General features: G+C 43.5%; 2 protein-coding genes across 6 annotated transcripts in view; one reads left to right on the top strand and one right to left on the bottom strand.

Moving 5' to 3' along the window:
* The window catches only part of TP53BP1 (tumor protein p53 binding protein 1), a 69,982-nt gene extending 65,279 nt beyond the window's left edge, over positions 1–4,703 (top strand). For both annotated transcript variants that reach the window (XM_068550333.1, XM_068550329.1), the window contains exons 25-28: positions 2,471–2,565; positions 3,102–3,301; positions 3,808–3,953; positions 4,349–4,703. In XM_068550333.1, coding sequence (XP_068406434.1) covers positions 2,471–2,565; positions 3,102–3,301; positions 3,808–3,953; positions 4,349–4,536 — 629 coding nt within the window. In that variant the 3' untranslated portion in view covers positions 4,537–4,703. The remainder of the gene's footprint in view (positions 1–2,470; positions 2,566–3,101; positions 3,302–3,807; positions 3,954–4,348) is intronic.
* Positions 4,704–4,752: 49 nt separating this feature from the next.
* TUBGCP4 (tubulin gamma complex component 4) overlaps positions 4,753–12,856 on the bottom strand; it is a 48,715-nt gene continuing 40,611 nt past the window's right edge. For 3 of the 4 annotated variants that reach the window (XM_068550372.1, XM_068550386.1, XM_068550394.1), the window contains exons 14-18: positions 10,100–10,277; positions 9,409–9,543; positions 7,853–7,969; positions 7,088–7,227; positions 5,169–6,477 (exon numbers count right to left, since the gene is read on the bottom strand). In XM_068550372.1, coding sequence (XP_068406473.1) covers positions 6,465–6,477; positions 7,088–7,227; positions 7,853–7,969; positions 9,409–9,543; positions 10,100–10,277 — 583 coding nt within the window. In that variant the 3' untranslated portion in view covers positions 5,169–6,464. Of the gene's footprint in view, positions 4,814–5,168; positions 6,478–7,087; positions 7,228–7,852; positions 7,970–9,408; positions 9,544–10,099; positions 10,278–12,856 lie in introns of those variants that run through there. The other variant, XR_011074808.1, reaches the window with a different exon arrangement.

Here is a 12,856-nt window from a genome sequence, read left to right as displayed (position 1 = left end):
GGCCTAGTTTGTCAGACAGAATTCAGATAGGTACAGTGGGAATTGAGGTGTGTGAGGAGTTTCCTAGCCAAGAATGTAGTTTGACTTTGATCATAAGGGATTGGGAGTCCCTTGAGGATTCTGTGAAGAGGTTTGTCATGGTATCAAAACAGTGTTCATGGTCTGGTTTTGCTTTCACAATGTTGATGGACTCTAGTCTTTATTCTTCAACACACTCCTAGCCCTTTCCTAGACCAGGACTTCACAAAGCAGCTCTGTAGATGTTTTATTTGTTGATCCGTACAGCATGTCTAAGAAAGCTGGCTTTGGTATGAAATGCAGACTGTCAAATTCCTTAAAAATCTGTGAGCCTGTGTGAGATTTAATAAACCTGAGAATCCCCTCCATTCCCCTTTGCAGATATATCAAATGTTTTTAGTCCCATTCTTGTAACCATGAGTGAGGGGAGGTAGGTTTTGTCTAAATGAGGAGGAATTTGGACAGTTTTTTAGAGGGATCTCCATGTTTCTTATGGGAAGTATGGTTATGGTGAATATGTCTGCTTTATGTTGCTCCTTCATCCTTAGACATTGCCCCAACAGTACCAAAATCCTTTGATATTTTTGGTATTTGAGAATGTTTAAAGGTTCCTCTATCTCAAGAAGCCCGAGACATTTGTATTAGAACGGTCCTCCACAGAATTACAGTTTTTAAGAAACTATGTGGTATATCTTGCAGATAAATGGGAATCTCTTTTATTTATATCAGGAGCTCAGTAAAATATTTGAATCAATCTTGTGAGACATATTTAGTAACAAGTTAAGAATATGGCACCTAGTCTTGTTAGGTGGCACACCATCAGGGACCCATCAGCCACAGGGATGGACTCCAGAGTTAGGTTTTAGTACCTTCATCCTTGATTTAGATGATGGAATTAAAAACCTGTTCATTTTAGCCTCTGGTTGGCAGGGCCACTCATGAAGTCAAAAGTAAAGAAAATTCAATCCAAACTAACTGAGAAAAATTAGAGAAAGGGTCTGCCTAGACAGGGTAATATTTGATTACACAAATGCAGGAAATATAGATGGGGATTAAAATCTAAACAGGTTGGGACTAGAAACGGTCCTGGATTAAGTTAGACATAAAATAGAAGTCTTGAGACAAATAAAGAGCTGTGCGGGGCCTTGGCAGTGACTCAGCGGTAGAGTGCTGGTACTGAAAATTGTGGCATGATATATTGATATGGGCCGAGGATGCCACGGCAAAACTGAGAAATAGTCTTGCTGTATTCTGAGTTTCTTATAACCATTTAGAGTTTCCAGTTTGAGCTTTCATTTTGAGAAGAATGTGGAGGATGCTGAGTCAAGAAAAGAGCAATGAACGTGAAGAGGCTGGCCAGTCAGACCTAAACAGAGGCCTGAGTTGGGGGCATCAGCTCTGCCTGAGCAGCTCCAGCAGCAGGGAGGGCACCAGAGAGCAGGGCGCTGGGCCGTCTCCTCTGGGGGTCTCCTCCAGCAGGTTTTACTACCGGTATGAGGGGGAAGGGAGTGGTCCTGGCACTGCACTTTTATACATTTGGTTGGGATTTTTATTGGTGATAAGTTCATTAGAGCTTAATTTCTCCAACTTCCTAATTAAATAAAATCTCTCTTTTTTTTAATGTGTTATTTATATATGAGAGGAGCAGCTGATGAGAAAACAAGCTCAAATTAGATATTGGTCAAAAGAAGCAATTTCTAATTGCCTAGGGTCATTACAGCTTCAGCCTCATCTCTCATAACTTCTACTTCACCCTCAAGACTATAGAGCAGTCATTGATGTTCAGCGTCCTGAGGTACTTCAACACCATCAAAGGTAGATAGTTTTCAATAAAAGGTTGAATCAGGATTTTCTGGCTAACGTTCACTTTAATTAGTTGAATTTTAGAAACCCTATTTTCTTTGAGCATTTTGGTTTATCAAAGATTTCGTGTATAAGGGGGTAAAATGCTGATGAAGGGCAAATTTGAAGGCTTTATTATAAAAAGTGCTAATCAGTCATTCTTCATCTCCACAGAAGGCAGGATTAGAGGAAATAGGCTTAGTTTGCAGAAGGAGAGATTTAGGGTAGACATAAGGAGGAACTTCCTGATGGTAAGGGTTACTCAAGTTGGAGTACAGCACTGTGGGAAGTGGGTGCTGGTCCATCCCTGTGCACAGTCCCATGACTCATTCTTAGTGTAGAAACCTTTGATGTTTTCAGATGTAGGACCTGCCTCCATTTCTCATCTTCCCCCACCCCTCCTGCTCTTTCCCTTCTTTTGGCAGCATTTTATAGGCCTCAAGACAGATCTCTTTCTGACCCATGGGGAAGCCCTTCACCTGTGTGTTTGGGATACAATGCTGTGGAGACAGCTGGGGAGTAGAAAAGGGGGCAGTAAGAAGCAGGCATAAAGTAGCAAATAAAAAACCAGCTGGTAGTAACTATTATCATGGTTATGTCTCTTTAATAGAATTTTTAGAAATTCCTCCTTTCAACAAGCAATACACAGAATCCCAGCTTCGAGCAGGAGCTGGCTATATTCTCGAAGACTTCAATGAAGCCCAGGTGAGGAGTTTCTTTGTGTAGATTCCCAAAGGGGCAGTGATGAGAAGAGTCCACTTGCTGTACCGAGAAGGCGGCTGATAGGGGCCGGGGACAATGGATACAGTCGCTAGAGATTTCAGGAACTGGGAAACTGCCAAAACATTGTTGCATGAAACAGAATTTTTACTGTGTACAAGGAAGAGAAGTTAGAACCTTGGGTTACTTAATAGCTGTGGTTCTGTTGCTGGGACAAAAGCAGATTAAAATTGGTGTTTAATAGCAATCCCTATTACAGTGTTGGCTAAATACTTGGGGTTTGGTTGTCCCTTGAGGATTTAGGCCCCTAGAAAGCTGCAGGTGAGGCAGGGAGATTATGCAGGGAAGCTACTTGGGCTTTTTAGTGAGAGAAGAGGCCTTGGGCAGAAGGACAGACTCAGTCACATTTTGGATAGTATATGGAAGTGTTCAGATCTGTTCTCTATGACTCATTAAGGCTGCTATTCAGGGGCTTTCCCCAGAAGTCACTAGACCCATGGGTGCCGTTCCTTTTCTTCCAGTGTAATACAGCCTACCAGTGTCTCCTAATTGCGGATCAGCATTGTCGAACCCGGAAGTACTTCCTGTGCCTTGCCAGTGGGATTCCTTGTGTGTCTCATGTCTGGGTCCATGATAGTTGCCATGCCAACCAGCTCCAGAATTACCGCAATTATCTGCTGCCAGCTGGGTACAGCCTCGAGGAGCAAAGAATTCTGGATTGGTGAGTAGCTGAGAGCCCATCTAGAACGGCAGACAGGAAGACAGCAAGCTTCCAGAGGGGGAGAATCTAGGAGAGTAAATATTTCTAGAAACTAGAATGATCATAGGATAAATTACAGAATTTGAGTGGGTTTGAGATTATTTTAGCAGTTCATCTAGTTTGTTATCCTAGAGTATATTGGTTAGGGAACTTTTGAAAACGTGTGAAATTTTCATGTAGATTCAATATTCTCAGCTTGTTTTAAGCAACACGTTTAAAAATACAGGCTCAGGAGCATGATTTGGCTTATACTTGGCCTCAGGAAAAACATGGAAATCAGAAGGGGTAGATGAGAAGGTCAGGATCCCAGAAAAGACACATCATTCAGAGAAAGAGGGAAGCGGGGGTGGGGGGGGGTGATACCCTAAAGCAGGGCTATTGAAAGCAGTCAGCTGTACCTGCGTCCCTTTGCAGAAAGGCTGTCATTGGCTATTATCTGTCGTGCTGTTTCTCTGACTCCTTCGTAGGCAACCCCGTGAAAACCCTTTCCAGAATCTGAAGGTACTCTTGGTATCAGACCAACAGCAGAACTTCCTGGAGCTCTGGTCTGAGATCCTCATGACTGGGGGGGCAGCCTCTGTGAAGCAGCACCATTCAAGTGCCCATAACAAAGGTACCTGGAAAGTGTGTGTGTGTTGTTATTGCTCCAAGGATGTCCATGACCCGTGGCACTTAGGCCTTGTGGTCTAAGTCTCAGTCCTGATAGGGTGACCTTACCCGTGTTTCTAAGAGAAGAAGAGGACCACCTTCAAGAGGTGAGCCAACATGAGTGACGCACCGGGCTGTTTATGCTTCTCCTGGTGTCCACCGGTATACCTGCTAAACTCAAGGCCAGCATATAGTGATTGTGACTTTTCACTTTTGGTTGTGATCAGTGCCACTGTGTTTGACATGAAGGGCTTTAGTTTGGGCAGAGCGGGATATACTGGTGAGAAGGCTCATCTGTCTTTTTACTGGAGGGCTAAATTGAGTCTCCTTTCCTCACTCACCTTCCCCTGCTTCCTGCAGATATTGCTTTAGGGGTATTTGATGTGGTGGTGACGGACCCCTCGTGCCCAGCCTCGGTGCTGAAGTGTGCTGAAGCATTGCAGCTGCCTGTGGTGTCACAAGAGTGGGTGATCCAGTGCCTCATTGTTGGGCAGAGAATTGGATTCAAGCAGCATCCAAAATATAAACACGATTATGTTTCTCACTAAGGATACTCGGTCTTACCGGTTTTATTCCCTGGTGTTGTGGAGACTGTGTTTTAACCAGGTTTTAAATGTGTCTTGTGTGTAACCGGATTCCTTGCATGGATCTTGTATATACTTTTATTTGCTGGACTTTTATGATAAAATAAATGTTGAATCTCTGGTTGTAGTAACTGGGATTTCTTCATCCATTTCTTTGAGCTTAATCATCTCAACAAATAGCAAGACAAACATAGTACCTTCTCTGCAGTTTTCAATGGGCTTGTTCACTGTAGAAGGACAGCTAGCCAAGGAAAATAACAAGGAGTGAATTTTTTTAAAGTTTTCTGTGGTATCATTGTCAAAAGATTAACCTGGGCTGTCTAAAATTCAGCACTTTCAAAAACCTGATGTTACAATAGGCCCAAATTTATAGTTGTGGCAGAAGTTGAGTGGGATTGGGCACAGCTCTTAGTTTTCTGGCAATGAAAAAAAAAAAAAATCTCTCTTTAGAGTTGAGCTCACTAACAGCTGACCTGTGGGTACTGTACTCTCAGAGCCAAAAGGGAAAAGGACCAATTGTTGTGAAAGGGTGGTGACTATAAACTGGACGACTTGTTGCAAGGATAAACATGAGAAACAGTGATAACACTTGGAAATGTTTGTTAGAAGCTCTAGCCAGAGGTCCAAAATTTTATTACTGTTACTGTCACAGTTGCTGGAAGCTGTTCCTTCTGTACTCCTGGCATCATCCCTGTTGATGTCCTCTCATTCTCTGAAGTGGGCTTAAATATCTTTTTTTTTCTGCCAAATAGTAAATATTTTAGGCTTTGTGGGCCATTTGGTGTGCCACAACTACTCATCTTTGCTACGACAGCATGAAAGCAACTGTAGACAATAGGTAAGGAAATGAGTGTGACTGTGTCCCAATAAAACTTTATTTACAAAAACAGGTGGCTGGCCATAGTTTGCTAACCTCTGCTCCAGAGGAAGCAGTGGAAGGGGTCATCTTTAGCTGGCAATTACAGGGAATAAGGGTGTATAGTATGTGGTGGAAGATGTAGAGATGAGGACCAGATTGAGTGGCTACACACGAGGCCAGAATGCTGCATTCTTTTTCAGTTTGGAGGGGGTAATTCAATGAATATTTTGGTTCACACTGATCTGAGATTGATGGTTATCAGTGATGGTTGGGCCAGATTACTCCTGTGGTCCTTCTAAGATGGGATAATTAGGCCTGCATCTTTCAGTATTCGAAATCTAACAACTTTTTTTCTTAAGGACCTTTTTTCTTTGTTAAAAAATACTTTGAATACATTGTCAATAGCCAGAATTATTACCCTCTTACCAATCTGAAATAATTGGAAGTTACTGGTAAATTCTTCAGATTCACAGTTTTAAAGATCCTTAAGGATAGGAGACGCTCAGTTTTAATTTCTGAAAGAGGAAAGGAGGTCTGTGGGGTGTGGGGAAGCCTGTCTTACCTGGTGCCTTTCTTGCTCAGTGGTAACATCCAGAATTTGACTTATTAATAAATGTAATTCCTTTTTCACATGAGCCATTTAACGTTCTGATCTGTATAGCTTACTGCTGTGTCTCTCCCAGTTTGAACAGTACCTAGGCACATAAGTGCTCAGTAAATGAACATATCCGACGAATGTTCTCAATGTAACAGATCCTGCATGGTCAGCAGAGGGAGGGCTGACGCCACAAGTCCTCCTTGGTGGATGAGTTAAGAACTCCCCTAAGGTGGGGCAGGTGCCCCTTCCACATGGGAAGGAGGGGGGAGGATCTGTACCCATGGATGTTCAATAACTGCTTCTAGGAGAAAAGGTAGAGCTTTTCCAGTAGCTGCAGACATACATACAGTGTCTGGCCAGAGAATGGGATGTTTGTTTTGAATCTTCTGTTACAACGCAGGGGATTGACTTACTTAGTTTGTGGACCAGAAATTCTCACATCCCGAAACTGCAAAAGAAAAAAAAGAGTTGCATCAAAATATCATGCTTTCCCAAGATTTTCTTCAAAGAAATATGAATCAGGGCAACCTGTGATCTAGACAATCTCATCTTAAAACTCTTCTTGCTAATAAAATCACTTAGGAGAAATCTGCTTGACATTTCAGAGAGAAAAAGCAGAATAATAAATTGCTTTTTTGAATGGGACAGACTTCTGAGAGAAGACATCTACCACTGAGTCTCACTACTAGATTTTTAAAAAGTTTGGAGTGAGAAGGAGCAGTCCCTTCCTTTCAGAGGCAAAAGCTGGGGGGCAGGGAGGCTGGGGTGGGGGACGCTAAGGCTGCACGGCCGGTTCGCGTCACGCTAGGGACTGACGCCCTGCCTCAGCCTCAGGAGTGTTGGTGCTTTACTCTGATGACGACTTTGACTGCAAAATAATCTTCACTGATGATCAGACACAGCCCTTTCTCTGCTGAGCCTTACTTTCCTTGTTTATAAAAGGAGGGTATTTGGACTAGATGATGGCTAAAGTCTCCTTCCAGCTCTGGAATTCTACAACTCATTACAAATCTCCACACACACAGTCCACTGAGTGCCCCAAAGGTGGCTGTTCCTACCTGCCCAGAGTGCCACCAGCCTGGGTGTAATATTTGTTATAATCTAGTCGTAACAGTAGTTGAGCCAAATCCGAGTTGATCTGATGATTGCGAACACTGGAGAGAATCTTGAATAGGAGTGAAGACTGGCGGCTAAAACCCTGCAGAGAGAAGGACTCAAGCTGTCATTCCTCTTAGACTTACCAGCTATCCATGTGGAGTGAGGGGGCAGGGGAGATTCCCTGGAAAAGTCTTGCTGAAAATTCTACAGTACCAACTGGCCTTCCCCATTCCCATTTCTGTTAGCTCCTAAAATGACTTCTTCACACCGAGTCCACAGAATGCATGACTTCCTATGAAAGTACTCTCATACTCAGTAGGAATTTAGCAGCCAGCTTCAAATTAATATATTCTGTTGTGTACTGGGGTTGGGGAGAGCCTGTGTTTTTGTTACAGGCAGATAATTATAATCTCAGTGAAATAGAGGGTTAGTTCAAGGAAGTAAGGAGGTTGGATGTTAGAAAGTAAGAACAAAGCCAGTGCATATCTGGTGGGCTGAATAAACTATTCAGGGCTGAATTATATTTGAACGCTCAGGCAGCATATAATTATCTGCTTTAAAAACCGATACCAGCATTTTTTATCTTTGTATCTTATTATTTCTGTGTGTATGTATTGGGGAAATGTTTTAACTGACTCAGAGGAAAAGATCACGATTTCCCATCTACAAAACCACCCCTGTCCTTTGGACAGGGCTGCTTACTTCCAGTGGCCAGGCTGACTTACCTTCACCAGGATGCTCAGCTGGGCGGCCCCACGTTCATCCAGTGGGCCCAGGTTCTGACTGACCAGCGAGCAAAAGCTGTGGCAGAGATCTAAGATTTCATTCAGGCAGTGAAACACCTAGCCAGGAAACACAGTTGACATTAGGAGAAAAAGGAAGATACACCTGTGAAATTAAAGATTTGGGAAAATAAGAGCCAACCTATTCCCATTCTCTACATCTGACCTCAGGAGAGACAATGCAAGTCCTGCCAGCCCCTCAAAATGCAACGTGTAAAACACTCTTCCCTTCCAGGCAAAGACACTGTCATTCTTAGTCACCCTGCACGAAACCTCCACTCGAGCCACATTAAACTAGTTGTCTCTGGGACCCACCGAGTGTGCTCCCACCTTGAGCTTTGCTTTCAGTGTTGTTCCCTGTGCCTGGGATACTCTCCTTAATACCAGCTTGAGTCCTACTCCCAATGGCACGCTCCCTTCCCCACCACAGCCTTTAGCGACCCCTTGCTTCCCTCTCTTCTATATTATCTGTACTGTTTACTTGGCGTTTGTTCAGGCCGTCTGTGTTGTTACTGATCTGTGATGTATGTAAGTCCTGTTTCTCCAACTAGATTGTGAGCTCCTTAAGGGCAGAGCCATGACTTATACCTCTTTGTATCCCCAGTGCCTTGCATACAGTAAGCACTCAATAAATATTTAATGACGATCACCTGCTCTGATATTCTGTTTCCCCATGGATGCACTCATACCGTACAAGGACAGTCTACCTGTGACAGTGGTTCTTGGTTGTTTTCAATTCACAGAACCCTTTGGAGTGGCATCTACAGAACTCACTCTCCCTTAAAAATAACAGCCCCAAATACCAGAACAAAAGAGTGTGGCACAACTGAGGAATAACAAGTAGCTGCCGTCAAAGATAAAGCATAACTGTTCTATTAGAAACTACAAGGGGTCATTTTCATCTTCCTGCTTTTTCATCCTTGAACTGGAATCAGCTTGTGAGCTTTCAAAGATTGGTGCCTGGGTTCTAATTTAAGTGCCCTGGGTCCTAGATTCTTTTAAAGCTCCCAGATGATTCCCACGTGGGTCCAAGGCTGAGAATAACTTCCCTGAGGGAGATACACAACATACGTACGTACATATGTACACACACACACACAGAGGGAGACACTGCTCTAGTTGTCTGTGAAAACAACTTACAAACTGGTCGATCCTGATCCACAAGATTTCTAAGAAAGTAAATTCTACATGCTTTTCATTAGTCTTTCTGTGGTGTCAGAAAGGTTTTTAAAAATTTCTTTAAATCCTTCCTTCTGAGGGTTAAGCATATATTCTTTCATCTGTAGCTGCTCACCACATCCTATGATATAGTATTTCAGAAATTCAAAGACATTTAAGTTCCGTTTTAGTATTCCCTCTTAGTTTTGCTTTATAAGTTGTTAAAAATGTTTAAAGACAGAGATTGAAAAGTTGCTTAATGATAGTTCCATATCCTGGCAAGTGCCTAAGGGAACAGTCAGGCTAGAAGCAGTCTGAGGAAACCAACCAGCCCTACTTACAGGTTTCAACAAGATAAAGGACTGGGCCAGCAAATTGCTCAGGAAGTGGTCGTGAGCCAATCGGATGCTTTCAAAGTCTCGGGTAGAATTGATTTGATGAAGCAGCTGCGAGAACTGAGATTCCAGCACGTCAACCTGGTAGACAGTTGCACAAATAATTTTAGTACCTTGCATAGTCTAAGTACTCAAGAACATCAGATGCCTGAGAGGATGAAACAGAAATTCTTTGCCCCCACTCACCTTCCTCCTATCCAAGCCCCTTTAAAGCTGAACGAAGACCCCTTTATGTTGCCTCGCCTTGTAGGAAGTCATCTGCCTACTTCCTGACGGCCTCCAATGTCTTGGCAGATCTCACCCCCCACAGCCCCATCCCCCTCACGCCACATCCCCTCCGCCGACTGACTTGGTTCAGTCCTATGGGATTCCAGAAGTTACGGCAAACTATAAAATAAGGGTCAACAATAATTAAATACTGCATTGCTGATAAGGACCTCAACTCCTCGTTCTCCTTCATCCACTTATTTCCACTACCCTCGAAAATGCCCCCCAAGAAACATGTCTAGTGATACAATCCATGAAGCTTCTCAAACTCCAGTTTTTCACCAAATGCAGGATTCCTCTTCAATGACTCCTGCCAACCTCCTGGACTCTTTATCACACCCCTTCCTTCTACTCATCCCTCGACACAGACCTGGAGGTAGTACTGAAGATTATCCACCAAGAAGGCCATGTGATTTCTTAGGCGCCACTTGACTGCGTCAGTCTGGTTGGACTTGAGGTGCTTGCGCTGCATCTGTAGGGCCCAGCAGTGCTGCAGCTCAGCTTGTACCCGGCGCACACTCAGCAAGTACTTGAAAACAACATTGTACCTTGACAGAAACACCAGACTATTCAAGATAAAAACTTCACCCCCCTCAAGCCCCACCCACGTGACAAACCCTAGGACTCTGTGCCACCCATTTCTCCCCAAAAGGCAGGAAGGATATAAGTGTGGCTAGAGATGTGAACAGATAAACTGGTTTATTTATATGATGGAATACTGCACAGCCATTAAAATGAATGAACTTCAGCTGTACAACATAAAATGACTCCTAGCAATATGATTTTGAATAAAAAAGGGAAATTTAAAAAGATTACGTATAGCCTGATACCTTTTTTTGTAATGCTTAAAACAACTAAATAGAAAAAATATATATACTTTGGGGGAATGTATATAGATGTCATAAAACTGTGTGTAAAAAGGATAGAAGGGACTTCCCTGGTGGCGCAGTGGTTAAGAATCCACCTGCCAACGCAGGGGATATGGGTTCGAGCCCTGGTCCAGGAAGATCCCACATGCTGTGGAGCAACTAAGCCTGTGCGCCACAGCTACTGAGCCTGCGCTCTAGAGCCCACGAGCCACAACTACTGAGCCCGTGTGCCACAACTACTGAAGCCTGTGCGCCTAGAGCCCGTGCTCTGCAACAAGAGAAGCCACTGCAATGAGAAGCCTGTGCACCACAACGAAGAGCAGCCCCTGCTCACCGCAACTAGAGAAAGCCCATGTGCAGCAATGAAGACCCAATGCAGCCAAAAATAAAATGCATATAAAACAAACAAAAATAAATAAATTTTAAAAATTAAAATTAAAAAAAAAAGGATAGAAAACATGGAATTTAGGATAGTGGTCACTTAGGGTTGGGGGAGGCAAGGGGGCAGGGCTGGGAAGGACCACACAGGTAGATGGACATTATTGTCAGTGTTCTAGACTTTGTTCTAAAAGTGGTTCTGTGGCATTTGTGTGTGTGTGTGTGTGTGTGTGTGTGTGTGTGTGTACGAAGGATGAAGGAGGGCCCTGCATGGACAAATAAGAGTGTGTTGGGAACCAAGGATTTTGGTTACTGTGATTCTCTGTCCCTGAAGCCCACAGAAGAGGAGATAAAATTGAGGGCTCTGTGGGGGTGGGGGGGGGGATAAGTTAGGAGTCTGGGATTAACAGACACACACGACTATATATAAAGTAGATAACCAACAAGGTCCTCCTGTATAGCACAGGGAACTGTATTCAATATAATAACCTATAATGGAAAAGAATCTGAAAAAAAAGAATCATATATATCTATATGAATCACTTTGCAGTACACCTGAAACTAACACAACATTGTAAACCAACTATACTTCAATTAAAAAAAAAAAAATCAAGGGCTCCCCGCACAGAGCTCTAGGTAGCTGCCTGATACTGAGCCCTGTACCGAGAAGATGCATGGGAAGAGCAGCTGATTCCTGGTGGAACTGGGCTTATTTACCTATTCTTAGGCCGGCTTGCGTAAGATAACCTGATTCCATCTGCCTTTAAAAATTATTTCTAATGGAACAATGTACTGAAATTAGTACACCTTGTTTGTATTCTGATTTGAACAAACCCAACCATAAGACATTTTTTAGATAATGGGGGAAATTTCAATGTGGACTGGATATCAGATAATAAGGAATTATTGTTAATTTTACTGGGTGTGATAATGGCATTGTAGTTATGTTAAAAAGATGCCTTTTAAAAAAATATTTATTTTTGGCTGCATTGGGTCTTTCTTGTTGGGTCTTCGTTGCTGTGCGTGGGCTTTCTCTAGCTGTGGTGAGTGGGGGCTACTCTTCGTTGTGGTGCGCAGGCTTCTCATTGTGGTGGCTTCTCTTGTTGCTGAGCTTGGGCTCTAGGTGCACGGGCTTCAGTAGTTGTGGCACTCAGGCTCAGTAGTTGTGGCTCGTGGGCTCTAGAGTGCAGGCTCAGTAGTTGTGGCGCACGGGCTTAGTTGCTCTGCGGCATGTGGGATCTTCCTGGACCAGGGCTCGAACCCATGTCCCCTGCATTGGCAGGTGGATTCTCAACCACTGCGCCACCAGGGAAGTCCCAAAGATGGCTTTTTTGAATTGCATAGTGGTGGAGTGAAATGACATGTCTGGGATTTGCTTTATAAGGCTCTGGCCAAAAAAAAAGAGGAGATGAAACAAACAGCGTGATGTTGCTAGTTACTGAAGACGGATGATGCGTCCATGGGTGTTTGTGATAGTCCATACTTTTGTTTATATTTGAAAATTTTCAAAATATAATGTTTAGGAAAATACTTCTGAGCTTGATTTCTTCAAGGGTGTTAAGAGCATCTCAAGTGAGAAGGAAAGTGGACTGGGAGCTACGGAGGCTCCTTGGACAGAGTCCAGGCAGCTTACTTAGGTGGGCTGTGGGCTCTGCTTCTTCTCCCTGAACCAGCTTTATCTTTCCAGTTTATGTCTAGTCTCTCATACCCTAAGCTTCTCTTCCCCCCAAAAGTAAAGGGTTATGAACAGGAGTGGAGAGGATGAAGAGAGGCCACAAACTGGCAGCCTGTAAATTGCTTGTTATTTTGCAATTTAAAAAAAAGCTCTGATGGTTTTAAGGGTTTGACCCGCCCACTCATCCCAGCATCCACTGCAGCTT

This window comes from Eschrichtius robustus, chromosome 1 (genome assembly GCF_028021215.1).
Source record: "Eschrichtius robustus isolate mEscRob2 chromosome 1, mEscRob2.pri, whole genome shotgun sequence".
NCBI classification, from domain to species: domain Eukaryota; kingdom Metazoa; phylum Chordata; class Mammalia; order Artiodactyla; family Eschrichtiidae; genus Eschrichtius; species Eschrichtius robustus.
Note: the sequence above shows the minus strand (reverse complement) of the source record. Positions and strands in the feature narration are given on the sequence as shown.